At 46.8% G+C, this 27,238-nt stretch overlaps 1 protein-coding gene across 3 annotated transcripts in view; it reads left to right on the top strand.

Moving 5' to 3' along the window:
- Positions 1 to 27,238, top strand: part of TRIM67 (tripartite motif containing 67) — a 56,548-nt gene that overhangs the window by 11,494 nt on the left and 17,816 nt on the right. For all 3 annotated transcript variants that reach the window (XM_019813092.3, XM_045039950.1, XM_019813091.3), the window contains exons 2-4: positions 24,521 to 24,616; positions 25,688 to 25,810; positions 26,886 to 26,996. In XM_019813092.3, coding sequence (XP_019668651.2) covers positions 24,521 to 24,616; positions 25,688 to 25,810; positions 26,886 to 26,996 — 330 coding nt within the window. The remainder of the gene's footprint in view (positions 1 to 24,520; positions 24,617 to 25,687; positions 25,811 to 26,885; positions 26,997 to 27,238) is intronic.

Raw genomic sequence — 27,238 nt, 5'->3', positions numbered from 1 at the left:
GCTACTTTAATTGGGAGAGAGGCAGCAGTGATGGAGAGAAGTTTATATATTCATGTCCCGCTTGGAATTCTCTGAGCTTCTTGGATTGTGGTCTGATGTCTTTTATTATTTTGGGAAAATTCTCTTATATTGTCTCTTTAGATAATTTTTTTGCTCTGCTCTCTCTCTCTTGTCCTTTTTTTAAAAATTCTTTTTACTCTTTATTCATTTTTGAGAGACAAACAGAGTACAAGCAGGGGAGGGGCAGAGAGAGAAGGAGAACACAGAATCCAAAGCAGATTCCAAGCTCCGAGCTGTCAGCACAGAGCCTGACGTGGTGCTTGAACTCATGAGCTGTGAGATCATGACCTGAGCCAAAGTCAAATACCCATCCGACTGAGCCACCCAGGAGCCCCTCTCTTGTCCTTTTGGAATTCCAATAACATATATGTTAGATTCTTTGATATCATCCTACAGTTCTTGGATGCTCTGTTCTTTTTTCTTTAATCATTTTTCTTGTCTCTTTGTCTTATGGTTTCAATAATTTCTATTGACTCTTCTTCAAACTCGCTGATTCTTTCCTAGACCGTGTCCTGTCAACTGATTAGCTTATTTCCAGATTTCCTCTGCATTTTCTTAGTTGTCTTGTCCCTTCTCCAGCAATAGGAAGCTTCAAATAGTCTGGACCCATGACTGTTTTCTGCATATCCCCCAGAAACATAGGGTTTTTCTCTTTCCCTTTCTCCAGCCATAAGAGGTCTTCACCTTATTCAGAGCAATGAGGTAGAAGGACAGGAGTTGCTGTCTGTCCTCAGTGGCTTAGGATTTTGTTCTGGATGGAAGAAGGATCCCAGTGGAGCTTTGTACTTCCCTGTAGTGATTGTCACATTCCTCCTTCAATGCAACTTCCGGGGTGCAGAAGTTTCCCTTTTTTAATCTAATGATCACTTTAGATTATGTAACTAATCAGGTTCCCTTTTCTCTCCAGCTGTCAAAATGTCTAGAGCCAAATATTTGATACATACATAATAGATTTAATTATGTTACGGATTCCAAGCTTTATTTCTGGCTCCATTTATGTCCTCACCCTTCTTTTTCTCTCGTTTAAGTGATGCACTATTGAATTCTATAGCCCCTTGCAAACTGCCTTAAATACCTTTTGAAATAGATTAATAAAGAAGCAAACAGTGGCCTACTTGAATCAAACCAAAAAGAATAAGAAACCTCATTAAGATAGTACCCTACTTCTGAGCAGTGCTCAGTCACTGCTAAAGAAATGCTGCTTGAAAACATTCAGTTCAGGGAACAGGGATCTTCCCAGTCACTGGGACATGTGGCTGCTCCCTTTCAGTCCTATGTAATAAAGAGACTCCAAAATGACTGCCTGCTCTAGACAATAGATCATTCACCCTATTCCACATTCTTCATGGGAACAACACCATATACCATTGGTTTGTTTGGAGGGTGTGATTACTACCTCTCAAATTGGCTTCCTTTCCAAGTATTTGCAGCTTATCACTGATGAATGTGTGTCCTCCTTACAGTCCAATCTAGCAGGGGCCACACCTGTAGCTTTTAGTGAATACGAAGATGCACAAAGGGGCAAGCCAGGGCACATTAAAGTCAAGAAGATCCTGCTGGGAGTAGCAGTGTCAGGAACTGTGAGACATTTGAAATTTTAGCCTATGTACAAGCTCTCGAATCCAGTTACTACAATTTCATGCACGAAGGCAGAAGACATGAGACTCGAGGCAGAGATGAAGAACAATTTATCACTCCCAGCAATAGCAGTAGTCAGAGTATCAATCAGTACATCTGTGCCAATTCCCTGAGCCTCCATTCACCCTGGGTTGTATGCAGAGGGCCAGATCCACCTGCACACATAGTAGGTTGCATCACAAGACAGGAAGCGTGAACTTAGAGAGCCCACATCTTTTATAAAGGGCAGTTATCATGGGGCACTTTGCTCCAGAGAGAAACAGCTCTCTAGTTTCCAAGATTGTTGTCTCTACAAACATTCTTGGAAAGACTGTCCAGAAAAAAAGAGTAATCAGTACTTCATGGTCAGACTTGCAGAAATGTGTGAGACCCACAGAAAAATGTATTCCAACAGGATTAAAAAAAATTTAAATAGTTCCTCGAGTGATTTCCACCTCATGTGCTTCATGGGAAGTTACACAGGCCCCTCTGGTGCCCAAAGCTTCTTTTCAGTTCAGGTACGCAGGCCTCAGAGCCACCTGGGTAAAGCAGGAAGGATTCATGCTGTTATCTGTCACGTTTCTTGCTCCTTTAGGGTTTGCCGGGTGTCATGATGGTGGTGGTGAGGGAATCTGTGTAATGGAGCCCAAATAATGTTATGAGTTAACATTGCACAGTTAAGGTAGCTTTCGTTCCTGAGTCTATTCATGTTTCCTCTAGCATATGAATGACAACAAACATCATTTCATGGCTCTGTATTATCTAATCAAAACATTCCATTGGATAAGCATTTGTTGGGCACCTACTGTAATTCACAGGCTGTGCTGGGGACTGGGGATACACATAAAACAGGCCACAGGAGAGCTCAGCACCAACTGGAGAAGAAGGATCATTTGATAATGCTGTTCTATGTACAATCTTATGTGCATAGAATTAATATTAAACAGTAGAACAGATGGGGTGCCTGGGTGGCTCAGTGGGTTAAGCATCCAGCTCTTGATTTCAGCTCAGGTCATGCATGACCCCACGGTTGGTGAGATCTAGCCCCACATCAGGCTCTGCACTGACAGTGAGGAGCCTCCTTGGGATTCTCGGTCTCCCTCTCTCTGCCCCTCCCTCACCTGTGCTCTCTCGTGCTCTAAGTAAATAAATAATTTTTTTTTAAGTGGAGCAAGTGCCATATTTTAAATGTAAATAAGCCAGTGAGGGAACAGAGAGGAAAAGGCAGTTAATTCTGCCTAGAGTTTCAAATGGGGAGGGGGAAAAGAGTAGTAAGGGGGAGACTGAAGACAAGATGTTTGAGCTAATGTTATGAATGATGAGTGTGAGTTTTATCAGTCAAGAAAGAAAGAAGGAACTTACACGTACAGCAATGTGTGAGGTGTTAAGAAGAATGTTTTATGGTAGAGTAAGCCAGGGCTTAACATATATCCACTTGAAGCAAAGGGACATTGAGAAATATGACGCCATTCCTGATTTAAAAAAAACAAACAAACAAGGGATCCTCAGTTACCTATTTTTTTAGCACCTGAGACTTACTGAAAACATATTGGATCTGGAGTGGTAAAAGAATAATGAGGGTAATTGGATTCCAGCAGCTGCATTTAAGGGGACATCTAGCTTGAGAGGCTAAGAAAGGTTAAACATTAGCTTTATTTCAATTTCAATGGAGAACAGAAATAGCTTGGGCATAATCCTTTAGAAGATTCTTGTAATGTTTCATCATTTCCCCAGGTATTATATTTACCCTGTTTGCCAGTAAAACCTGGTAACAAAAATCTGTGAACATTTCAACTTGCTTTGCTCGGTTAATGGGTTAGGGGAGGGAAGAGAGGAAACAAAAGGAGAAGAAGAAGGAGAAAGAGAAGAAGGAGGAGGAGAAGGAAGAGAAGAAGGAGGAGAAGAAGAAGGAGAATAAGAAGGAGGAGAAGGAGAAAGAGAAGAAGAAGAACAAGAAGAAGAAAGAAGAAGAAAAGAAGGAGAAGGAAAAGAAGAAGGAAGAGGAGGAAGAGAAGAAGAAGTGAGAGAGCTGGATGAGAAAAGAGATTCACAGGACAAAGGAGGTGATAAAAGGGACTGGACCCAAGGGCTGATTAATAGGGTGATTTTGGATTGGTCATTAGATAGACAGGAGGGCTCATCTCTCCACTGAGGCACAAAAGATAAAGAACAACTCCAGAGCACGAGTAACTTGTGCTGAAAGTGCATGGAACCAACCTAAGAATGAACGGGCTCAGAGTAGGGAGTCATACCAGCAGAGACGTCAGGGAGGGCTGTGAGAAATGGGGGAGGTGCAGTTGAGTTTCAGAGAACTGGAAGAATTTGGAGGGGTGAAAAGGAAGGAGGTGTCCCAACAAAAAGGCAAATGGTATTTTCCGTAATTTGACCATGGAAAGAAAACTCTCAATTCTCATCAAACGTGATTGTCACAAAAACAATTCTATTATGGTTACCAGTGACGACAGTTGGCATGATCCTAACGAAGCAGTTTGGGTTACTGGGCCATAAAAAGGTCCCCTCGCCTTTGCTCAGCAAATGTTTTTTTTGTGCATTGGCAAAGTCAGGATTCTGGTCCTGTGGGGTCTGTGGGCCCTACATCCTATCCCAGGCTTGTTTGGTACCACCCACACATGATCTGAATTACTGTCTGCTCTCTGGCCGGTCTTCATGGTCATGGCTGTGCCCAATTTTACTTCTCTGCCAATAAGGTCCTCTCAGAGTCTTTATTACTCCGAGAAGTAGTTTATTACAGAGACGAGTCTTTATCATAACAAGTAATACTCATTGTAATACTCCAGACAGCTTTAAAAATAAAATCCCATCTTGATTAGACTTTCCTTATTTATACGTATCGATGGGGTCTTGCAGCTAACAGAGACTTACCAGGTGTCTGTCCTTATTTAACCAACTTTATACATCACATGCATAAATAACACTGTACTTTGAACATCTTGACAGCAAGAACTGTCTTATTTATCTTTGTATTCACAGTACCCAGCAGAGCGGCTGGCACCCAGTAGGCTATGAGAAACATTTATTTAATAAAGGAATAGTGACAATACCAAAATGTGTTTTAAGAGCAATGCCACAAATGACTATTCCAGTGGAATCCTTATGAATCCATGGTGAATCACGAAACAGAGTGTGATTCAGCCAACGGTACAGAAAATGAGGGGAGGAGGGATTTTGCATTTTTCTGGTCCCCCTATTGAAAAGAGCCATCCACACTTGCTGGCATGGCACTCCCTTCTCTCATTATATGTGGAAGTGGTATCAGAAACAGTGAGCTAATCTCATGGCATGACAGAAGCTAGCTGGAAATGTTGGTGGATTTTTCCTAGATGTTAGCATTGCTACATCGCTTTTGTCATTAAGTTTTAAAATTTTAATTCCAGTGTAATTAATATATAGTGTAATATTAGCTCCATCACTTGCCAGGGAATGACCTTGTACTAAATGAGATAATGCACTTTAAGAAACTAAGGCAGTGCACACGCCGTAGTAGGTGTTCAATAAGGAAAGCCACTATCATCATCATTGTCATGGTATTATTGTCAGGGTCAAGTGTGGTGTGAAAGGGCACTGGGTCCATCTTCCAGCGTTGGTCCTCTGGCGGGACCACTTCACACCATCGTGTAAAATGGATGTCTAGAGAGATCTATCCCAGGATCATCGGGACCGACCTTCTGGTCCTTCGCTGGCTGAAGTCATGGGAAGGATTTGAATTGAAATCAAAAGATCTAGGATCACTTCGGAGCTGTGTCTTTGGGTTAGTGTTTAATGGCTCTCCTGCCTCAGTTTCCCTCCACTTGAAAGACTGGTGTGGGATGAAATGAGATGGAGTAAAGGTCCCTATCATACCTTTGAGGCAATCATTCCTTGCGGTCCTCGACTTCTTTCCTGAAGGTACGAGGAACTTGTCCTGCCTTCCCTTTAACTCAGTACTTGTATTTATGATGTGGAGACTGAGGACGTGTGATATGATCCCATGCAGTGAATACATATGAAAGAATACATGGTTAGATAGATAGGTAAAAGGAGTATACATCATGGCCCCTTGTTAGGGCCGCTGAAACAAATTGTCACAAAGGGTGACTTAAAACCACAATTTATTCTCTCCCAGTACTGGAGGTCAGAAGTCAGAGATCAAGGTGCCAGCAGGGCCATGCCCCCTCTGAAAGCTCTAGGGAAGGATGCAGCCCAGGCCTCTTTCCTACTTCAGTGTGTTTCCTTGGCTTGTGGCCATGAACTCCCAGTTTCACATGGCATTTTCCGTTTGTGTGTGTGTGTGTGTGTGTGTGTGTGTGTGTGTGTGTCAGTATCCAAACTCCCCTCCCTCGCTTTTTAAGTTTATTTACTTATTTTGAAGTGGGGGGGGGGCGCTGCAGAGAGAGAGAAGGAGAGAGAGAATCCCAAACAGGCTCCACACTGTCAGCAAAGAGCCCTATATGGTGCTCGAACTCATGAACCGTTAAGATCATGACCTGAGCCAAAATCACAAGTTGGACGCTTAACCGACTGAGCCACCCAGACCTCCCCAAACTTCCCCTTTTTATAAAGATATCAGTCACATCCGATAAGGGGTTACCCTACTCCACTGTGACTTCATTTTTTTTTTTACTTAACTAATTACATCTACAATGACCCTCAGCCCAAATAAGTCACATTCTGAGATACTGGAGATTAGGACTTCAATATAGGAAGTTTTGTGGGACACAATTCAACCCATGGCACACAATAATATTCATAAATCAACCTGGATGGAGAAATGACACAAAAAAAGAGCTGGCAATCGAGAGACAGAAGTTACAAATCCAAGCAGGTCAAACCAACTGTTTCCTAAAACCCTGTGACAATATTCAGCCACATTGACTGGCTTTGCTCCTGACGTTGCAGAGACCAGACTCACTAAGGGCCGTAGGGGGTTAGACTCCAATTGTGGGTCAGGGGCAATGAAGGTCCTGTGGTAGGGGAGGGACCGAGGGTGTTAGGTGGCAGTGCTGGACATCTGCAGGTGTCTGAAGACTCCGGGCAAAGAGTAGGAGAAGGGATGGAGGGGAAGGTGGCTTCATGGGAGCCTTTTCAGCCTTACCATTTTCCCATGAGTCCTCACGATAATCACCAGGAGTAACTATATTGAAAATATTAACCATCCAGGATTACAGCAAAGAAATATCATCGCTTAACACTGTATGTTAGCTACTCTGAAATTACAATACAGAAATAAAAGTAGCAACAATACATATGTATTATTGCTGCATCAAGACGTTGTTCTCACATTTAAATCCTGCATTAGAAGGTATTTGGGGGAAAGAACATGGGGCTGTTAGTTTTCGTTCTAAAATTGCTTAGTGGTGGAGATTTCAAATGAGATCTTAGTCACGTTATTTTTTTTAAACAGAAATAGCTTTATTGTTTTTTCTGATTGAAAAAGAAGAATAACACTCATTGTTTAAAAAATCCAGAAAATACAAAGATGCGAAGAAAAATGTGAAAAATCACCTGTACCTTTACAACTTACAATGTGTGACACACACACACACATATATAATTACCTTAATAGTGGCTAGATAGATACATACATACACACACACACACACACACACACACACACACACACGGTATATACCGTGTATACACACACACTACTTATTTATATATATAATTTTTTAAATATTTTTTAATGTTTATTTATTTTTGAGACGGAGACAGAGCACGAGTGGGGGAGGGGCAGAGAGAGAGGGAGACACAGAATCTGAAACAGGCTCCGGGCTCTGAGCTGTCAGCACAGAGCCCATGTGGGGCTCAAACCGACGAACTGTGAGATCATGACCTGAGCCAAAGTCGGACGCTTAACCGACTGAGCCACCCAGGCACCCCTATATATATAATTTTTTAATGAGACTTTTTATATGTGTTTTTTGGTGTTATGTTCTTCTTTCTACTGAACAATCTATCACGGAGATTGTTCTATGTCAAAATAGAAATATATTTGCCATTTTAATGGATGCTGAGTATTCAGTTACCTGGATAAAGCACCATTTATCTAATCATTATTCCTGAAAATTTAGATTGTGTATAAATTTTTACCACAAATTTTACAAATGTAGTGGCCATTCATATATATCTTTGCATGTTATTTTTTAGCCTGTTACTTCCTTTAAAATAGAGTCATATACAAATACTGAAACACATTAGGGATGTATTTCTTATTTCTCCCTGAATATATAAAGCCACGATCTTGTCTTTAAGAAGCAATTGTCAGCACTTGTATTTAAGAAGCAATTCCTCCCACTATCTCTGTCTTCCTTTCCTGTCCCCCTCACTCGAATACTTGCCTTGCCTTAAGCTGTTCTGACACCTGTCAGATCCATTGCATTGAAGTCAACAGCATGGAAGGTAGAGGATGGAGGAAGAAGGCAATCATAGAAGGAGGGGTGGATGACCCAAGGGAAGGAAGAAAAAAAAGGCACAGGGTGTGATATGTTTTTCAATTTTAATTGTCACAAGTCAGAAGTAGGTGCTGTAATCCACAACATATAGATTCTATAGAAGAGCGAAGATTTGCCCAAGAGCCCATGGCTAGTAAAGGGACTGACTCTAGACATCATGTTGCTACATTAAAAAGAAATTTTTTAATGTTACTTATTTTTGAGGGGGGTGGCGGTGCAGAGAGAGAGGGAGACACAGAATCTGAAGCAGGCTCCAGGCTCTGAGCTGTCAGCACAGAGCCTGATCCTGGGCTGGAACTCATGAACCACAAGATCATGACCTGAGTTGAAGTCAGACACTAACAGACTGAGCCACCCAGGTGCCCCATCTATATATATATATATATATATATATATATATATATATATATATATATATTTTTTTTTTAAGAACATCCCTTTTTTTTAAGTTTATTTATTTTGAGAGAGAGAGAAAGAGAGACGGAGAAAGAGAGAGAATTAGCAGGGCAGGGGCAGAGTGGATCCAAAGCAGTCTCCATGGTGCCAGTGGAGAGCCTGATGTGCAACTCGAACTCCCAAACTGGGAGATCATGACCAGAGCCAAAGTCGGGATGCTTAACCAACCAAGTCATCCAGGCATCCCATGTTACTACATTTTATTATTTCTTCAAAGCACCTTCTGCCCTCCTTGTGGGATGGTTGTACTTCCTGCCCCATCCGTACAAGGAATGAGAGCAAGAAGTAAATGTTTGCTGTTGGAAGCGTCTGAGTTGTGTGTGGGAGTGTTTGTTACGATGGCTTAACTAGCTTCACACTGTCTGATACAACCACACTCTTTCCACTTCACTATCTTGCCTCTCCCTTCTGAGCCTTGCTCTGTTTCTTGGTCAAAATGTTTCTATCTTTTCGCGGTGCCTGGTTGCTCAGTCAGTTGAGCGTCTGACTCTGGATTTCGGTTCAGGTCATGATCCCAGGGTCATGGGATTGAGCCCCGCATCGGGCTCCTAACTGAGCGTGGATTCTCTCTCTGTCTCACCCTCTGCCCCTCCCCCACTGTCACACACACACTCGCTCTCTCTCTCTTTCTAAAATAAAGAAAAAAATTCTATCTTTTCATTTGATTTCATAATAATGAGGAACCACTTTTTAAATCTAGCACTGTCCTCTACCAGAACCATGTTTAGATTTGTTTTCAGACCTGATTTTTTTTTTAATTTGGGCTTTTTCTCATGAACCCCTGAACGATGAAGGGGTAGATATTCCCTGTCACACATACAACTCCTGGAAGAGGGCATCCTGTCCGGAGGTGACTTTTTTATCACTTTGGTTTTCCTTGAACTTCTTTGAAGTTTGAACTCTGTCCTGAACCTTTTTCTGGATGGTTTCATTTTGCTTAAAATCCATGTATTCTACTATGGTAGAAACATAAATCTAAAACTTCCTGAGCAAGTTTCAAAGTGACAGTTTGAGGGGCGCCTGAGAGGCTCAGTCAGTTAAGCGTCCAACTCTTGGTTTCAGCTCAGGTCATGATATCACGGTTTGTGAGTTTAATCCCAACATCGGGCTCTGTGCTTGTCAGCACAGAGCCTGCTTGGCATTCTCTCTCTCTCCTTTCTCTCTCTCTCTCTCTGTCCCTCCCCCACTCATGCTCTCTCTCTCAAAATAAATAAATAAATAAACTTAAGAAAAAAAATTCAAAGCTAAAATAGAGCTCTAATCCCTGCTTCCAATCCGTGGTTCACGTTACGAAATTCCATGTCTTGTTGTCTAATAAAAAACATAATTCATGGGGCGCCTGGGTGGCGCAGTCGGTTAAGCGTCCGACTTCAGCCAGGTCACAATCTCGTGGTCTGTGAGTTCGAGCCCCGCGTCGGGCTCTGGGCTGATGGCTCAGAGCCTGGAGCCTGCTTCCGATTCTGTGTCTCCCTCTCTCTCTGCCCCTCCCTCATTCATGCTCTGTCTCTCTCTGTCTCAAAAATAATAAATAAATGTTAAAAAAAAAACATAATTCATTTTTTCAACAAATACTTTGTACCCTCGTAGTTCACACAGAGGTGGAGCAAACGGAATTTCCATCCTCTAGGACCACACAGCTTAGCCGAAGAGAAAATAAACGCATGACAACAGTATAATATAATAAGGTGTAGGGTGACACGGGGGCCCAGAAAAGGGGCATCTCCATAGACTCCGGGAGAGTGAAGGAGGGAGGGGACAGGACAACCTGGAGGAGGGACACTTGAGCCGATTTTCGAATGACAACTGCGTGCGTCGGCAAAGCGGAGGACACATCAGGCAGGTGAACAGCAAGGCAAGGGTGCAAAGGTGTGGCGCAGCCCGACAGGTTGTGCTAAGGTGGTTTGTGTCTGGAAGGTGGCCGCAGCCGCTGCCCTTGCCTGTTAACCGCGACAGGAACTGACAAGCCCGAGTCCCAGGGGGGACAGGCAATTTCCAATCATTCTGAGTCTGGTTCCTGCACATGGGCACCCTTGAGTCACTTGGCTCTAATGGACCCCCTTCTCGGAATAAGAAGCAACCGCATGCCCATGGGTATATTTAATGATTAGAAGCTACTTCCTGGTGATATCAGCCAGGAGGCCTGCCTCTTCTTATTTTTGACCTCAGCATGAAGTCCCAGCCAGGAAGTTTGGTTGGGGGCTCTGATATATCAATATTGGCAGCTTCAAGATCCCAGCAGACAGGCCAGACTGCCCCCCAACCCTTGCATGCCTGGGGGCAAGAGCTCATGGAGAACTCCTGAGCTGTCAGCATTTGGAGAGTCGGGAGTCTGAAGCTGAGTCGTGGGTAGGAAGGAAAAGAGGTCTCCCCACCTCCCCATCTCCATAAGGATCAGATTCATCGAATCATGAATCATAACACAGCTATCTGTGTTTGTTTGGCCTCCTTGCCACTAAATTAGTTAGAGTTCTGTGTTGCAAACAAAAGAATTCAATTCTGGGCAACTCGAATCGAAGAGGATTTATTGGAAATATCATCCTTTTTTCCTGAGCACTCGCAGAGTCAGGGGGAGCTTTGAGGGCCAGGATTGAAGGCATAGCAGTGGTGAGCATATGCACAGCATTGCATGGGAGACGCGCTCGGTTCTCAGCTCCTCGCACGTCTGAATGCACTTAATCATGCTAGAAGGTACCTACCGCCATTATCCCCCTTTCCGTGGTTGAGAAAAAGGGGGGCAGGGAGAGATGAAATGATTCACCCGAGGACACAGGAGTATGTGAGCCAGGATTCGAACCCAGCATTCCAGTTCCAAAGGCTTTTCCAAATGCTGAGAAGCAAGCCCAACAGGAATGGTCTAATAGCAGGAATCTGGTCAGGGAGCAATGGAAAAAAAGCTTATTTTTCCAGGTCTGTTTGTCCCTTTGCTGAGTTTTGAATTCTAAGGAGCTGGTATACTAAGGGCCTAGATCAGGGCATGCGTTTGCCCCTTGTAGGGGTGAAGGCGATGATATCAGGGCTGATTCCAGTCCCACGAGACTGTCCCCCATGGGGGAAAAGGCAGTTTCTCAAAGCAGCATAAAGTACTATTATGAACTGGATGGCCAACAGCAGGGAAACTATGGTCCTGGGCGCCTCAGTGGCTCAGTTGGTTAAGCATCTGATTTGATCTCCACTCAGGTCATGATCTCACAGTTCGTGGGCTCGAGCCCCGCATCCAGCTCTACACTGACAGTGTGAAGCCTGCTTGGGATTCTCTCTCTCCCTCTCTCTCTCTGCCCCCTCCCACTCAAAATAAATAAATAAAGTTTAAAAAGAAAAGAAAAGTATGGCCCTGCAATTGCCTGGAGAAGCCCTCTCTGGGGTCTCATTATGCTCAGAACCACCATCAGTGGAATGCCCCTGAACCCAGGGCTTTCTGTGAATGCTCTCACTAATACCCTGCCACAGCCCTATGGGGGCATGTATCATTACCCCATTTCACAGTTAAGGACACAAAGGCTCAGAGAGGGTAAGAAACTTGGTCACATAAAATTAGGGTTTGCATTCAGACCCGGACTCCAAAGTCCGTTTCTAGGAGTCACTGGGTGAACACGAGGCAGGGCATCTGAACTCGTGGCTGGCAGGTGGTAGAGGGTCAGCTTATCGTGCTCTCAGGGCCTGAGTTAGTGTGAAGCTGAACTGGGACCTTGGAAGCACTTCAGTCATCGTCTCCCATCTACCAAAGCCTGAGTGGCTGACTTAGGGAAAATATCCATCTGCAGGAAATTGAGTCAAGCCAGCCAACATGTAGCTACACGGCATCCATTCCTGGCCACACTCCACCGTTGTCTGGATTGGCATAGCCTTTATCTGAAACCTCTCTGCAAGAAAGGAGCCTCCCCTCCCCCCAGACCTCCCTCCATTCCACCCATCTGCTTTGGAGGGATCTAAGGAAAGCAAAGGAAGGAAGTTAGAAAAGCGTCTGGCTCTACGTTTCTCATCTTAAATGGGGAAGAATCTAAAATTGCCCAAAGGAGTGGAGCTCAGGCACCCCCACCAGGGTAGGACCCCTGGAAGGGGCCATGAAGCTGGGATGAGCCAGACGGGGCAGGCCAGGAGGTGAGGCTACCTCAGGAATGGGGCATCAGAGCCCCTAGAAATAGAACAAAGTACAGTCCACAGCTGCTCCCCTGGGAACTAAGGGGAGTTCCCCAAGGGAACTAAGACTTATCCCTGCTTTTCTGTTGCCCCCAGAGTTCCTGGCACGAGATTCAGTCAATTCACTATTCACTAGCGAGCAATTCACAGACACTACTGAGTGCCTGTTCTGTGCAGGCACAGAACTTCTCACTCTGAAAGTCCCAAGCCAGTGAGTGACACCGGCAGGTAGGCAAGGAACTAGATCTCAAGACACACAGTGATAAGGACTATCACTCGGGAAAGCAAAAGGCCAAGGTAGAACAGTGGAGAAGGGGTCCCACAAACTCATGGACTCTTGGAAGGCTTCATGGAAGAGGAGAACTGTGAGTGAGACTTGGGCAAGCAGAGTCCATTATTAGTGGAAGTGACAGCTGGGATAAGGGCTCACAGCTGTGGGGGAGAAGCCAGGGTTGTGGATCTGCTGGAACGTAGGTGCCTGGGTTTCAAGTTAGCCCAGGGAGGGAGAAGGTGCTAATCCTTCCAGCCATATAACGTGTCTTCCTCATCTATGGGAGGCCAACAGATGGTTGTTGATTGAGTAAACCAATGAGTGGATGAAAATCTTGACGGCCTGGTGGAGAAGTTCTGACTTTGTTCTGCATGAGCTGCAGAAGAGAAAACCTTGAACCCCAAGGGTCAGAGGGAGAGATGTTGTGGCAGAGACAGGATTTTTTATAGAAGGAGGAATCCATTTCAAGGTAGGACAGAACAGATCAGGATCAACCCCTGGCTTTATGGTTTAAGCAGGACTTCTGTGAATGTCCTGCTTAGATCCTTTTGCATTTTGCCAAGGCTGCCATAACAGAGTAGCACAAACTGGGGCACCTGGGTGGCTCAGTCAGTTGAGTATCTGACTTTGGCTCAGGTCATGATCTCATGGTCTGTGAGTTTGAGCCCCACATGGGGCTCTCCCCTGTCAGCACAAAGCCTGCTTCAGATCCTCTGTCTCCCTCTCTCCCTCTGCCCCTCCCCTGCTTGAGCTCTCTCTCTCTCTCTCTCTCTCTCTCTCTCTCTCTCTCTCTCTCTCTCTCAAAAAGTAAATAAACAGGGCACCTGGGTGGCTTAGTCGGTTAAGCGTCTGACTTCAGCTCATGTCATGATCTCACAGTTTGTGGGTTCGAGCCCCGCGTCGGCTCTGTGCTGACAGCTCAGAACCTGGAGCCTGCTTCAGATTCTGTGTCTCCCTCTCTCTCTGCCCCTCCCCTGCTCACACTCTGTCTTTCTCCATCTCTCAAAAATAAATAAATGTAAAAAAAATTTTTTTAAGTAAATAAACAACAACAACAAAAAACACCAAAGTACCACAAACTGAGTGACTTGGAATGCCATAAATTTATTCTCTCTCGCAATTCTGGAGGCCAGAAGTCTGAAATCAAGGCAACACAAGGCCACTTGGTTCAAAGGCTCTAGGGGAAGATTGGTTCCAGGCCTCTCTCCCAGCTTCTGATAGTTCCTTGGCCTGTGGCTGCATAACCCAAGTCTTCACATGGTGTCTTCCCTCCACGAGTGTCTGTCTCTGTGCGTGTATATAAGGACCCCAGTCATATTGGGTTAGGGCCCACCCTAACGACGTCATTTGATCTTGAACACCTCTGTAAAGACCGTATCTCCAGATAAGCTCACATTCTGAGGTACTAGGGTTAGGACTCCAACATATCTCTTTGGGAAGACACAATTAAACCCATAAACACATCCCCTTGAAGCTGATCAAGGGTGAGGGCTTGAATTGAGAAGTATCTTGACTGCAGGAAAACGGCAGTCAGCCTCTCCCTGCTCCCTTCCAGATGGAAGCTGGGATAATGAAAAGATATTGCTTTGGCCATCTGGATTGCTTCTATCCCCTGTCAGAGGCCTGCCCGTCTTACTAACATAGTCCCATGGCATCTACGTCTGCCTGATCAGCAAGGTCATGTGTCTTACCAGGCACATGAATCTCGAACAGAAGATAAATCTACGAATGGAAAGCTCAGAGGCCTCCCAGGGGAATGATGAAGCTGGAAGGTCACCACTGTGTTAGTCATTGGGGTCCTAGTTGCTGGGTCCTCCGGCTCTTACACAGCAGAAGAGAACATTTCAGAAGATGCAAGGAAAAGACGTCAGTGGGCTTGGACTCCCCAAGTGGGGAGTAGGATTCTACCCTGGGAGACTGAGGAGGCCACCTGCTTGGGTGGGGGTGGGTATGTCTTAACACTGCTCATGCGTCTCCAACCACAAATTTTAAAAACCAACACATTACTACTAGCAGAGGATGAAAAGGTGGGAGAAATACCCTGGGGCCCATGCAACCCCATTTCACCACCTCCTCCTCTGTGTGAGCGTGCCAGATGCTCTGTGAATATCCAGCTCCTTTTTCAGTGTATCCCTTCTCTAGTGTCTCCCGAGGGGGTGTCACGCTGCAGAGGAGGTGTAGGAAAGGCAGGTCCAGAGGAAGCCAAGTGCCCCAGAAGCACAGGAGGAGGAGGGACTGCAAACTGTCTCTGAGCCAGGCCGTGTGCAGAGGGCTCCTGGTGGTACTTCCCTGTGGAGACTTGCTGGATGTGGGCACTTGATTAGGCTGAGGGACAGGACATGTAGTTTTAGTGACAGCAGAGAGAGCCATTGGGAATGCCCTTTACAGATGAAAAGCAAGTCCTCTTTTCTGTTTGCTCTTCTAGAGTTTAGCTGCCCATGTGCCCCTCCCCCACCTCTCTAGTCTGCCTCTCACACCCTCCTAGTGCGATGATAGTGTGATATTGTGATTTAAAAATAAAATATATATGTGGTCTTCATCCCAGTTCCTGGCACAGAGCTCCTAAAACCCTAGAAATTTCCTAAGTGATGAGAGCAATAAAGGTTTCTTTTACATTAATGAGGTGACTTTTGGGAAGCCCCTAGGTAACCTACAGTTGGCCATGGGACCAGAGGGTTAAGCTGTTCAGCCCCTCCCCACTCTGGCACCCTCTCCACCCCCAACCCAACTTCCAGGGAGGGGAGAGGGGCTAGAGGTTGAATCAATTGCCAGTGTCCAATGACTTAATCCATCATGCCTCTGTAATGAAGCCTCCATCAAAATCCAAAAGGATAGGGTTCAGAGAGCTTCCTGGCTGGTGAATTCATGGACATTTGGGGAGAGTGATGGCTCAGAGAGGACATGGTCACTCTGCACTCTTTCCCCAGGCCTTACCCTATGCATCTCTTCAATCTGACTGATCGTGAGTTATATCCCATTTTAATAAACTAATAATCTAGTAAGTAAAGTGTTTCTCTGAGTTCTGTGAGCTGCTCTAGCAAATTAATCAAACCCCGAGGAGGAGGTCATGGGAACCTCCCATCTATAACCAGTCTGTCAGAAGCCCCACGTCAGGCTCTGTGTTCACAACTCCGGGACTGGAGCCTGGTTCAGATTCTGTGTTTCCCTCTCTTTCTGCCTCTCTCTCTCTCTCTCTCTCTCTCTCTCTCTCTCTCTCTCTCTCAAAAATAAACATTAAAAAAAAAAAGTGTTCATGGAAAAGATAAATTCAGCTGCCAGGTGTAGCAGGCTAAATAATGGCCCCAAGAACATCCCCTTCCCAATCCTCAGACCTGTGAATATGTTACCTGATATGGCAAAAAGTACTTTGTAAGGAGTTTGAGATAAGAAGATGGTCCTGGATTACTCAACTGGGTCCAATGTCATCGTAAGGGTCCCTGTAAGAGGAGGCAGGAGGCCAGAGTTGGTAGTTGAAGACATGAGGACAACAGCAAGAGGCTGGATGATGAAGGAAGAGCCAAATGGGGGTAGTGCCTCTAGACAGTGGTAGAGACAGGGAAACAGATTCTCCTTTAGCCTCCAGAAGGAATGAGCCATGATTTTACCTTGATTTTAGCCCCATAAGACTCACTTTGGACTTCTGGCCTCCAGAACTGTAAGAGAATATAACCAGTGTTGGTGTGGGTCACTAAGTTTATTGTAACGTGTCATAGCAGCAACAGGCAACTAATACAGCCTAAGAACTCACAACCAGGGGATCTGAATGAGTCTGAGAAGTCAAGACAAGGCAGATCCTCTCAGAACATTCTCTTATTTTGCATCAACGCTGTGTGGGGGCATTAAGGGAGGGTGGGGTCTTCGTAGATAACAATTCTTCAGTGTTGACAGGGCCATGGCAGTAGCCTCCATCTAGAGGTTCTGGGGTTGGCAGGTTCATAGAGCAGAGCATTGGATTAGCATCTAGAGCCCCATTCAAACACCATGTCTCTTCCTTACTGGCTTAGTGGCCAGAAACACAGGGAGCCAGTGGGGACAGAGCTGTGATCCTCTAAACTGTTTTGCTTCGGGGGACTCCCCACAAACCTGGCCCATATCCACTGGAAAGAAGCTGTCTGGGTAACCCCTGGTTGCTTAGTTCTTCCGGCAAAGATATTTTGTGCTACTGGGGGGGGTCCCCTTAGCCTGTGACCCACAGTAAACCCAGAAGAAGTCTGCCATTCAGCATTGCTCCCCTCAGAGGAAATACTGGTCTGATCTGTCTCAAAGCAGACTTCTACCTAAGGGCCCTGTCCATGTTGCCCTTTAGTATCAGTCCTTCACACCCCGTGGATCAAAATCTCTATGACTTGGCCCCTTGGGGGTGGGGGCTGAGTCCTGGGAGCCGACTGGGAAGGAAGGGTCTTATGGGTTAGAGGATTCTGGGAGGCTTGGCTGCCACTGCTCATTGTGGGGAGGGTATTCTCATTCCCATCTCAGCACTCTGCGTGGGTCTATCCACTCCTCCCTCCTGGGAACTCCATGTACCCACCTGTCCCTGTGAGCTGTCTCCAAGGACTGGAGTGCTAGGCTTTCCAGTCTCCAGCTCTGTCATTGCATCTGCTTCAATAGTAACGGCAATCAAATCCCACCACTGGCTTTCCGAGCCTCACTTTAGGCTGACAACTAGGACAGTTTTATTCATTTAGTTACTGGGCTCTTGAAGCGTGTGGCTAGCAGGTTGGAGAAGACTGGAAAACAAAGCTGTTGTCTGCCAGCTAGAAAGGAGGGTGCTGCTATGAGACAGGGCTTTTCCAGCTGTCGGCAGTTTGCTCAGGTCTTCAAGCAGGAGCCAGGAGTGGAAGGACATCAGAAGTCCCACCTAGTATGGCTACATTTGGGTGGATCTGTGGTGGCAATTAACTAGAAAGAGTTAACACCCAGAAGTCATGAAAATCATCTCAATCACTAGGGTAGGGTCAGATTGCCAATGCCCAGTACCATATGGGGCTCTGTGCCCTGGAAATGGTGGGTTCAGAGTGGCCACATGGCCATTTTAATTATGCCCAGCAGGTGGGAGAATTGAGTCTTGAATAGCTCAAGGGAGCTAGTCAGACAAAATCCAGAACAAAATCAATTCACTGACACAGATATTTATGCAGCACATTCTAGGTGTAAGGCATCGTGCTGCCCACACAACATGCACGGGGCAAGCTTGCCAGGCACCAGGGGCTGGGACTGGCCAACAGGACAGGAAAGTTAATGCACTTCTCCTGGGCCACCTGTCTCAAAGACAGTGAGATATGTCCTAGAAGCCAGCCCTGTTTGAGGAATTCAAAGGGAACACTCCATTTGCTGAAGGTCGCAAAACTTCAGGAGGAGGTAGCATTTGGGAAGGGTCTTTATGGATGGATGGATGGATGGATGGATGGATGGAAGGATGGATGGATGGATGGAAAGATGGATGGGATGTTAACAGGCAACCACAAGCAAAGCAGAAGTGAGAGAGCTTGTGAGGCAGAGGGAACTGCAGGAGCCCAAGCAAGGAGGAGGGGAGCCCAGGGGTTGCTGAGTCCAGTCTGACGGAAGGGTGGAAACCACATGGGCAGCCCTGGGAGGTAACGCCAGAGAGGGTGACAATGTCCAGAGCCTTGGACATTGAGCTAAGGACTGGACCGTGATTCAGTGGGGAGTGGAGGCCATTGGTGAGAGGGGAAATGACATGGTCAGAGCTGTTTGAGAGACAACAGTCACAAGGTAATTTGGATATGCAGGATTCAGTTTCCTGGCATGACCTTTAAGTGGTGAGCTTCATCATGTAACCACACATTTCCCCCATGAGGGTATATGGGCAGCGTTGAACTCAAAGCCCTGCCTCACTCCCCAGTTGATGGGGGCTAACAGTTCTACTGGGAGCCTTGCCTTTTCTCATTTGGTAGTGGGGTCTCTAGTGCTAAAAGGAAGGATTCAGCAGCTCATGGGAAAATGTTCTCCAAACATTAGTAGCTGGTGTTAAATGAACACAAATAGACACTGTAATAACATGGGTCTCATTCCTCCACCCCCTTCAAGCCTATGGACAATATTTTCCTTGAGAGGGGCGCCTAGGGGGTTCTAGACCTTTTACATTCAAACAGGAATGGCTTTTAGTAAGCTGTATGACCTTGGGCAACTTCACGAAAGAAACATTTCATGAGTGTTTACTGTGTGTAAGGCATACTACCCGTATAATTTGTGCCATCTACCATCAAGGTAATACGCTAATGCATTTGTGCACTCCTTGACTGTCACCTTTTACTAGGGGCTCAGTTTTCTTGTGTATGAAATGAGAGGTTGGACTGAGCCATGTCTAGACCCCTGGTGTCTAGCCAAGGATGTTCGAGAACAAGGACCGAGTTTAAACAGAGGCAGCTTAGGACCTTCTGCACAGAGCCCATGACAAATGGATGAGAATGATCTCTGAGGCCATTTGCAATGAAAATACAATAGATTCCAGTCAGGTAACTTAGATAAATTCACACCCTGGTCTCTTTCAGCCCCTCTAACAAAATACCACAGACCGAGGTAATCAACAACAGATTCATTTTTTACTGTCCTGGAGACTGCAAGTCCAAGATCAAGGTGCTGACTGAGTCACTTCCTGTTAAGACCTCTCTTCCTGCCTTACCAATGGCCAGCCACCCCATCACTGTATCCTCACATGGTCTTTGCATAATGGTAAGACGTCTTTGGAGGGAGGGGTTATTACTATCATCCCCGTCTTGTAGAGGACACTACAGAACAAAGAGGTGGTGTATGGAAGGAAGAAATAAAAATGATACACAGCCGGTGACAGAGCCAGGATTTGAACCACGCTAGCCCAGAGTTCTCATGCCCCATGCATTATAATGCTCTGCACCGCCATCCAGAATATGGAAGACGAAGGCAGAGGACTGCCCTGTGTACCTAGAAGCTGCTCTTGGTGAAGACGGTTTGCTGGGCCAGGCAGGCAGCTGGTTTGACTCAGCTGGGAAATACTTATATTTTCAAGCTGCCTGTCTCCATTCAGAGACTTTACAGGAATGTAATTCCAACCTTAAAAGAATAGGGAGACATAATGGGTACCTGGGTGGCTCAGTTGGTTAAGTGTCTGACTTCGGCTCAGGTCATGATCTCATGGTTGGTGAGTTCCAGCCCCGCATTGGGCTCTCTGCTCTTGGTGCCAAGCCTGCTTTGGACCCTCTGTCTCCCTCTCTCTGCCCCTCCCCCGCCTGCTGTCTCTCATCCTCTCTCTCTCTCTCAAAAATAAATAAACATTAAAAAAAAGAATAGGGAGACATAAAATGCAACTTTTTTGATTCAGGTTAAAATCCATTCAGTCATGAATCACTGTATTGTACACCTGAAACTAATATAACACTGTATGTTAACCATCCTGGAATCAAAGATTTTTTAAAAATCCATTCAGTCATGAAAAAAATTTCACCTTCTGCCTGGATATTTCCTTTCTTTCCAAGAGTTTGGTATAGTCACCATCCAAAGAGACAACACGATCCATTCTTATTTCTCAGACCAGAAAGAGACAATTCTCGGGGCACCTAGATGGCTCAGTCAGTTAAGCATCTGACTCTCCGTTTAGGCTCAGATCATGATCTCATGGTTATGTGAGTTCGAGCCCCCAAGTCGGGCTGACAGTGACAGTGTGGAGCCTCCTTGGGATTCTCTCTCTCCCTCTCTCTCTACCCCTCCCCTGCTCACACTGTCTCTGTCTCTCTCAAAATAAACAAGTAAAACTTTAAAAAATGTTCTTTATAAAATAAATAAATAAAAGAAAAGGACAATTGTCCATGTCCTCTGCTAGCACTCCAAATAGTCCCTGTAGAAAAGAAAAAGCAGGTGTCTTAAGGAAAACTGAAGCGGGAGCCTGGGTGGCTCAGTCGGTTGGGCGTCCGGCTTCGGCTCAGGCCATGATCTCGCAGTTGATGGGTTCGAGCCCCGCATCAGGCTCTGTGCTGACAGCTCAGAGCCTGGAGCCTGCTTTGGATTCTGTGTCTCCCTCTCTCTCTGCCCCTCCCCTGCTCATGTTCTGCCTCTCTCTGTCTCAAAAATAGAATCAAACATTTAAAAAAATTAAAAAAAAAGAAAAACTGAAGCAAAACACAATATGCTGTAAACCCCTAATACATAGCCAACATATAAACCATTTGTCTCTCGAGAAGTGATTTCCACCTTTGCCCCCAGAACCTTTGCTCCTTTTCCACTAGAATGCCCAGGTCCAGCTTCTACAATGCTGTCCCCCCAGCAAGTAGAGGTGACTTGTGGCCATTTCATGCACAGAGCAATGGGGGTCAAGAAAAGTACAAGTTTGTGCTTGTGGGACTTCCATTAATGCCCCCCGGAATTCACACTGCCATCAGGGGCTCTTCCGTGGGGGAAACAGCAGACCAGGGTACAGGAGCCCCCATGTGGATGAGCACGCTGCTAGGCCCTGGGATGGTCTGTGCTTGGACAGCCTCTCTGGGGGTGCATTTAGAGAAGGAGCTGGAAAGATCAGGCAGCTGGTGGGTCTGGAAGCAGTGTCTACCAAGCTGTGAGATTATTCCCCTTTGAGCTGGTATTTGCCTAAGGTCACTTGTGTCCTTCAAAATCACTCTGTTCTTGGGCTCCTTGCCACGTTCCTTGGTCTACTTGCCAAGCAGGAAGCAGGTGGACAGGCCCTGCGGTGGGCTGGGCTGCTGGGAGGCCGGTGCTGGCCGGATGGAGTGGGGAAAGAGCCATGTTGGCTCCAAGTACCAGGAGGAGGGTGAAGGACCCTCACTAATGCCGCCTCTCAGAACTTCTTGCTGGCAAAGGGTGCCCGCAGCAGTGATAGGTCTCCTGGAATCTGTCCCATGTTAGCATGTACCTCCAGTGAAGCAATCAATCTGTTTTGTTTTGTTTTTTATCCAGCCAGTGAGGCTTTTCTGAGCCCCTGCTTTGTGCCGGCATCACTGGCTAGAAATGCAAAGACAAAGTCCCCAGCATCAAGGACTATATAGGTTCATGGAGATGCCTCCCCCCAACTTGGGGAAGGAACTGTTGGAGCCACTGTGGGCCCCATGCTTTGAGAGAGTGTAATAGGGAGGAAGGTGCCACACTTTTCTGGACACTGATAAACTTGCATTTAAAATCCCTATTGTATGGGAATGCAAGCTGGTGCAGCCACTCTGGAAAACAGTATGGAGGTTCCTCAAAAAACTAAAAATAGAACTACCCTACGACCCAGCAATTGCACTACTAGGCATTTATCCACGGGATACAGGTGTGCTATTTCGAAGGGACACATGCACCCCCATGTTTCTAGCAGCACTATCAACAATAGCCAAAGTATGGGAAGAGCCCAAATGTCCATTGACGGATGAATAGATAAAGAAGATGTGGTATATATATACAATGGAGTATTACTCGGCAACCAAAAAGAATGAAATCTTGCCATTTGCAACTACATGGATGGAACTGGAGGGTATTATGCTAAGTGAAATTAGGCAGTCAGAGAAAGACAAAAATCATACGACTTCACTCATGTGAGGACTTTAAGACACAGAACAGATGAACACAAGGGAAGGGACACAAAAATAATATAAAAACAGGGAGGGGGACAAAACAGAAGAGACTCATAAATATGGAGAACAAACTGAGGGTTACTGGAGGGGGTGTGGGAGGGGGGATGGGCTAAACGGGTAAGGGGCACTAAGGAATCTACTCCTGAAATCATTGTTGCCCTCTATGCTAACTAATTTGGATGTAAATTTTAAAAATTAAATTAAAAAAAATAAGTATATCTAGAAAAAATAAATAAGTAAAATCCCGATTGTTGAAGATCCTCTTGGGGCCCATGAACGATCCTGACATCTCAGTCTCTTTGTGGGTGCAGCTTTCTGGGGATGGGCTGAGTTATCCTGGGACCTGTAACCTTCCAAGGCTGTCCACACCAGCAGCCACTGGCCTCATGTGAAGCATTAACTAAATACAATCTAAAATGCACCTCCTCAGTTACATTGGCTACTTTTCAGTGCTCAGCAGCCACACGTGGCTGGTGGCTGCCGAATCAGAGCAGACACGGAACGCTTCTGTCATTCCCATAAGTTCCATTGGCTAGTCTTCGTGCATAGATACTTATAATAGAAAGTGGTACCCCCTGTGTGAGCTGTGGGGGGCGGAGCCTAAACCACCTGGGGTGGGGGTAGGGATGGGGAGGCCAGTGGAGAAACGGGCAGGACAGAGCCCAGACCTCACCCTGACCTCATCTTGAGTGTGGATGCTTCCTGGGTCTGAGGCTCCCTCCTTCTGTCTCCTCATTTTTCCCTGCGTGGTCTTTTCTACTCCATGGCTTCATTTACCATGTTCCCCAGAGACGTTCAACCAGGCTGTGTTGGTACAGTTCAGTGGATCTCAAACTACATCAGATCCCCTGAGAGGGCTTCATAAAAGCCAGGCTCCTGGGCCTTCACTCCCAGTTTCTGATCAGTAGGGCCAAGGGTGGGGCCAGAGAAGTCACATTTCAAAGTCCCAGGTGACAGGTGACCCCGACGCTGCCGGTCTAGGAACCACACTTTGAGAATCATTGGTATGGTCTACAGAATCACCTTCACTGGGGCACATGGGTGGCTCGGTTAAGTGTCCAACTCTGGGCGCAGGTCATGATCTCATGGGTCATGGGATCAAGCCCTGCATTGGGCTCTGTGCTGACATTGTGCAGCCTGCTGGGGATTCCCTCTCTCCCTCTCTCTCTGCCCCTCCCCTGCTTGCATGGATGTGCGCTCTCTCTCTCTCAAAAGAAATAAACTTAAAAAAAAAAAAAGAATTTCATTCACGGATTCACCCATTCCACAAATATTCATGTAGTGCTACCATGTGCCCAGTGCTAGAGGTGAACAAACCAGGCAAGGTCCCTGCTCTAGGGAGCTTACGTGCGGGTGAGGGGAGACCGTCAGTAAACAAACCTGTGTCAGGTGGTGATGAATGTTATAAAGAAGAACAGAGCAGAGCGAGGGGAGAGGGCCATTTCATAGAGTCACCAGGAAAGGCCTCGCTGACCAGGTAACATTGGAACAAAGACCTGAAGCTAGAGGAGGAGGGCGGGCCGGATATGACCCTGGCCTTTCTGGCCCCGTCTTCAGTTTTTTAATTAGCAAAATGTGACTCATGGTCAATATGGCCACAATCAAGGTCATCAGTCTCCAGCAGCTAGGTTCGAAGACCAATTCGATTGCACGTGTATGCATTTTGTTAAAAAGGCCATAGATTCCATCCGGGCTGGCGGTTCCACCTCTGGGTGCCAGCAACTGGTGTCCCCTCCGAGCCCCCTCTGCCCACACTGCTCTCTGCAAGGGGAGGACTCTGGAGGGCTAAGGGGACTGCCACAGGAGGCTGCGTCCCACTTCCAGAGGATGCCTTAGGGCTCCCAGTCCATACGGCTCCAGCACGCGGGATCCGTTCTAGCCCCTCACATACCCACAAGCCTTTCGGGTGCGGTGCAAACTCAGGGCTGTTCACGCCAGATTTGTCTTTTCACCGCTTGGTATCTTTTTAGGCCCAACTGTCACAGGCCTTAAATGGAGTTTCCGATAAGGCAAAAGAAGCAAAGGAGTTTCTGGTTCAGCTGAAGAACATCCTGCAGCAGGTCCAGGTGAGCAGAGCTGCAGCACGAGGAGGGCGGGCGTGTAGCAAGGGAGGGTCCTGTGGCGAGCGTCTTGTGGGGGACGAACACAGGAGGCTTAACTGTCCTGCTGCTCAGCCTCGGACGTTGCAGACATCACCCGCTCAAGCCGCTGACAGTCATGTGGCACCTGATACTGGAAAGGGATCCCACATGCACCCAGTTACGGAGAATCGTAGAACGAGAGCTGGAAAGGGGCCAGCCCTCCGTGCGGCCACGGAGGCCTATGTAATATCTGTGCACGGCGCTTCTGTACCCAGGGAATCGATACATCATTTACCGCACAAATGTGTTTACTGTGGCACATACTGAGCCCAACACAGATCAGTAAGTCTCTGGCTTCAGGAGCTGTCCGCAGGGGAGAGGACACACACGCGTGTGCTCTATACGAATGTGCATGCGTGGAGGGCCCATTCATACAGACCGGACCAAAGGCACCGACTTCTTAATCTTGGAGCAGCCCCCCCACGAATGACTCCATTGTAATGTCATCACCTCTCCAGAGGCCTTGTCTCCAAACACGGTCACATTCTGAGTTCCTGGGTGTGAGAGCTTCACCAGAGGCCGTAGCACGAGGTCCGGATCCCTGCTGATCTCTGAGACCTAGAAGGATTCTTTTTTAAGACTGACCGAGATCCTACAGTCTTCCGAAAGGTTCACCAATATCTCCCCCCCTTGGGTGACCACCTCACCATTCTGACATGTTCTTCTGCAATGTAGACACGCGTGTGCACGCACACACAGGACGGAATTATGCTGTGTGCAACTTGTAGCCCCCCTTTTGTTTTCTTCCCAGTCTCTCATGAGCATTTTCCAAGACGTTAAAAACTCTCAACGGATGAGGTTTGAACGACTACCGGATATTTCACCATACTGGTGTGCCAGGATTCATGGTACCCTCTCCTGATTCGTATTTATGTTGTTTCCAATGTAGTAATGTTACAGATGACTCTGGGGAAAGTTTCTCTGAAATACGTCTTCGCGGCTAGCACTGGCCGGGTTTCAGCATGTCTTCTGTCTAAAGCTCTCTGCTCCCCCCAGGAAAACGGACTGGACTACGAAGCCTGCCTGGTTGCTCAGTGTGATGCGCTGGTCGATGCTTTAACTCGGCAGAAAGCCAAGCTGCTCACCAAGGTCACCAAAGAGAGAGAGCACAAGCTGAAGGTACGTCCCCGGGTGACAACACCCTCGTTTCCCATCGTGGCCTCCACACCGCGAGTGGACTGGAGCACACAGTAGGTACTGGGTCAATATTAGGTGGGTGAGAGAATGAATGAATGAATGAATGAATGAGGCAAGGAAGGGATAAGCCAGCTGCCCCGGACGTGCTCACACTCACGTGACTTTCCCCAAAGCCAGCCATCACCCACACTGTCCCTGCAAAGCCACAGTCAGGTGCGCTGAATCCTGCTGTTCTTAGGTCAGGGGTACCCTTCTCCTATCTTCTCTGAAGTCCTGTTTTCCATCTAAGGGACTCCGCCTGTTCTCAGCTTGCAGAGCAGTAGTGACCAGTGACCATAGTGAGGCCGCCCTCTGTTCGGGTCGCCAGCTCTGTCACCTTCTTCAGGCCCTCTCTAACATCTCACACATTCGATAAGCAGCAATAATAATGCAATATTGTTATGGCATTATTAAATATTAAATATTAAATATTAAATATTAAATATTAAATATTTATTGCGTTGTTAAATATCCACCACGGGAAGGGGACGGTGTCCCCTCACGGGACGCTGGGCTCCTGCTCCGGGCAGGTGCCGTGAACGCTCTGCGTTGACAGAGGACGGCTTCATTGCCTTGACGGCTCAACCGATTTCATAGACATTTCCCAACTGAAGCAGGAAATATTACTTTCAAGGAAAGGAGGAATGCATGTTGGGGATAGCCCATGGTTTCCAAGTGAAGAGGCCGAGCCCATGGAGTTATCCACGACCACCAACGATGAAAAAGTAAGACAGGAGGTGGTCACTGATCACGTGGACAGTTTCAGACCGTGCACTTTCTCTAGTGCCCAGGGTTCAGGCAGAGAGTTTGTTCTGTTGGGCGGTGGGTCCGTTTATTCCCCAAGGAGGAGGGCGCGTGGAGCTCAGGAGCAGAACAGCCAGAGTCTCGAGAGGGTGCAAGGTGCGCAGACCCGCGCTGCAGCGTCTAGGGCTTTCTCTGTGCTAATTCTCCAACTTCCACTGCAGCCTGGCTGCCCCTCCTCTGATGAGATGGTTACTAGGGGTTCTTTTCATCACAGATGGTTTGGGACCAGATCAATCACTGCACACTGAAGCTGCGTCAGTCAACCGGGCTGATGGAGTACTGCCTAGAGGTGATCAAGGAGAACGACCCCTCTGGCTTCCTACAGGTGAGCCTGAGCACTGGGAGGACCCAGGGAGGCTTGGCTTCCTGCCTCCAAATCCACCGCCGCTTCCCAAGCTATTGAGAGTTTTAGGACGGTCCCTACCAGTGGCTTGGAATTGAGTAGATTCTCCCTTGCTCAGAGATTCCAGAAGACCCAGGTTCTCGTCTCGTCTGACTCTCACTAGCTGTGACCCTGATTCTGTGCCCTCGTTAAAAGAGGAGGTCAAGTGTCATAATACCTAGGGC

This window comes from Felis catus, chromosome D2 (genome assembly GCF_018350175.1).
Source record: "Felis catus isolate Fca126 chromosome D2, F.catus_Fca126_mat1.0, whole genome shotgun sequence".
In the NCBI taxonomy this organism is placed as follows: Eukaryota; Metazoa; Chordata; class Mammalia; order Carnivora; family Felidae; genus Felis; species Felis catus.
This window is presented reverse-complemented; position numbering and strand designations above follow the sequence as displayed.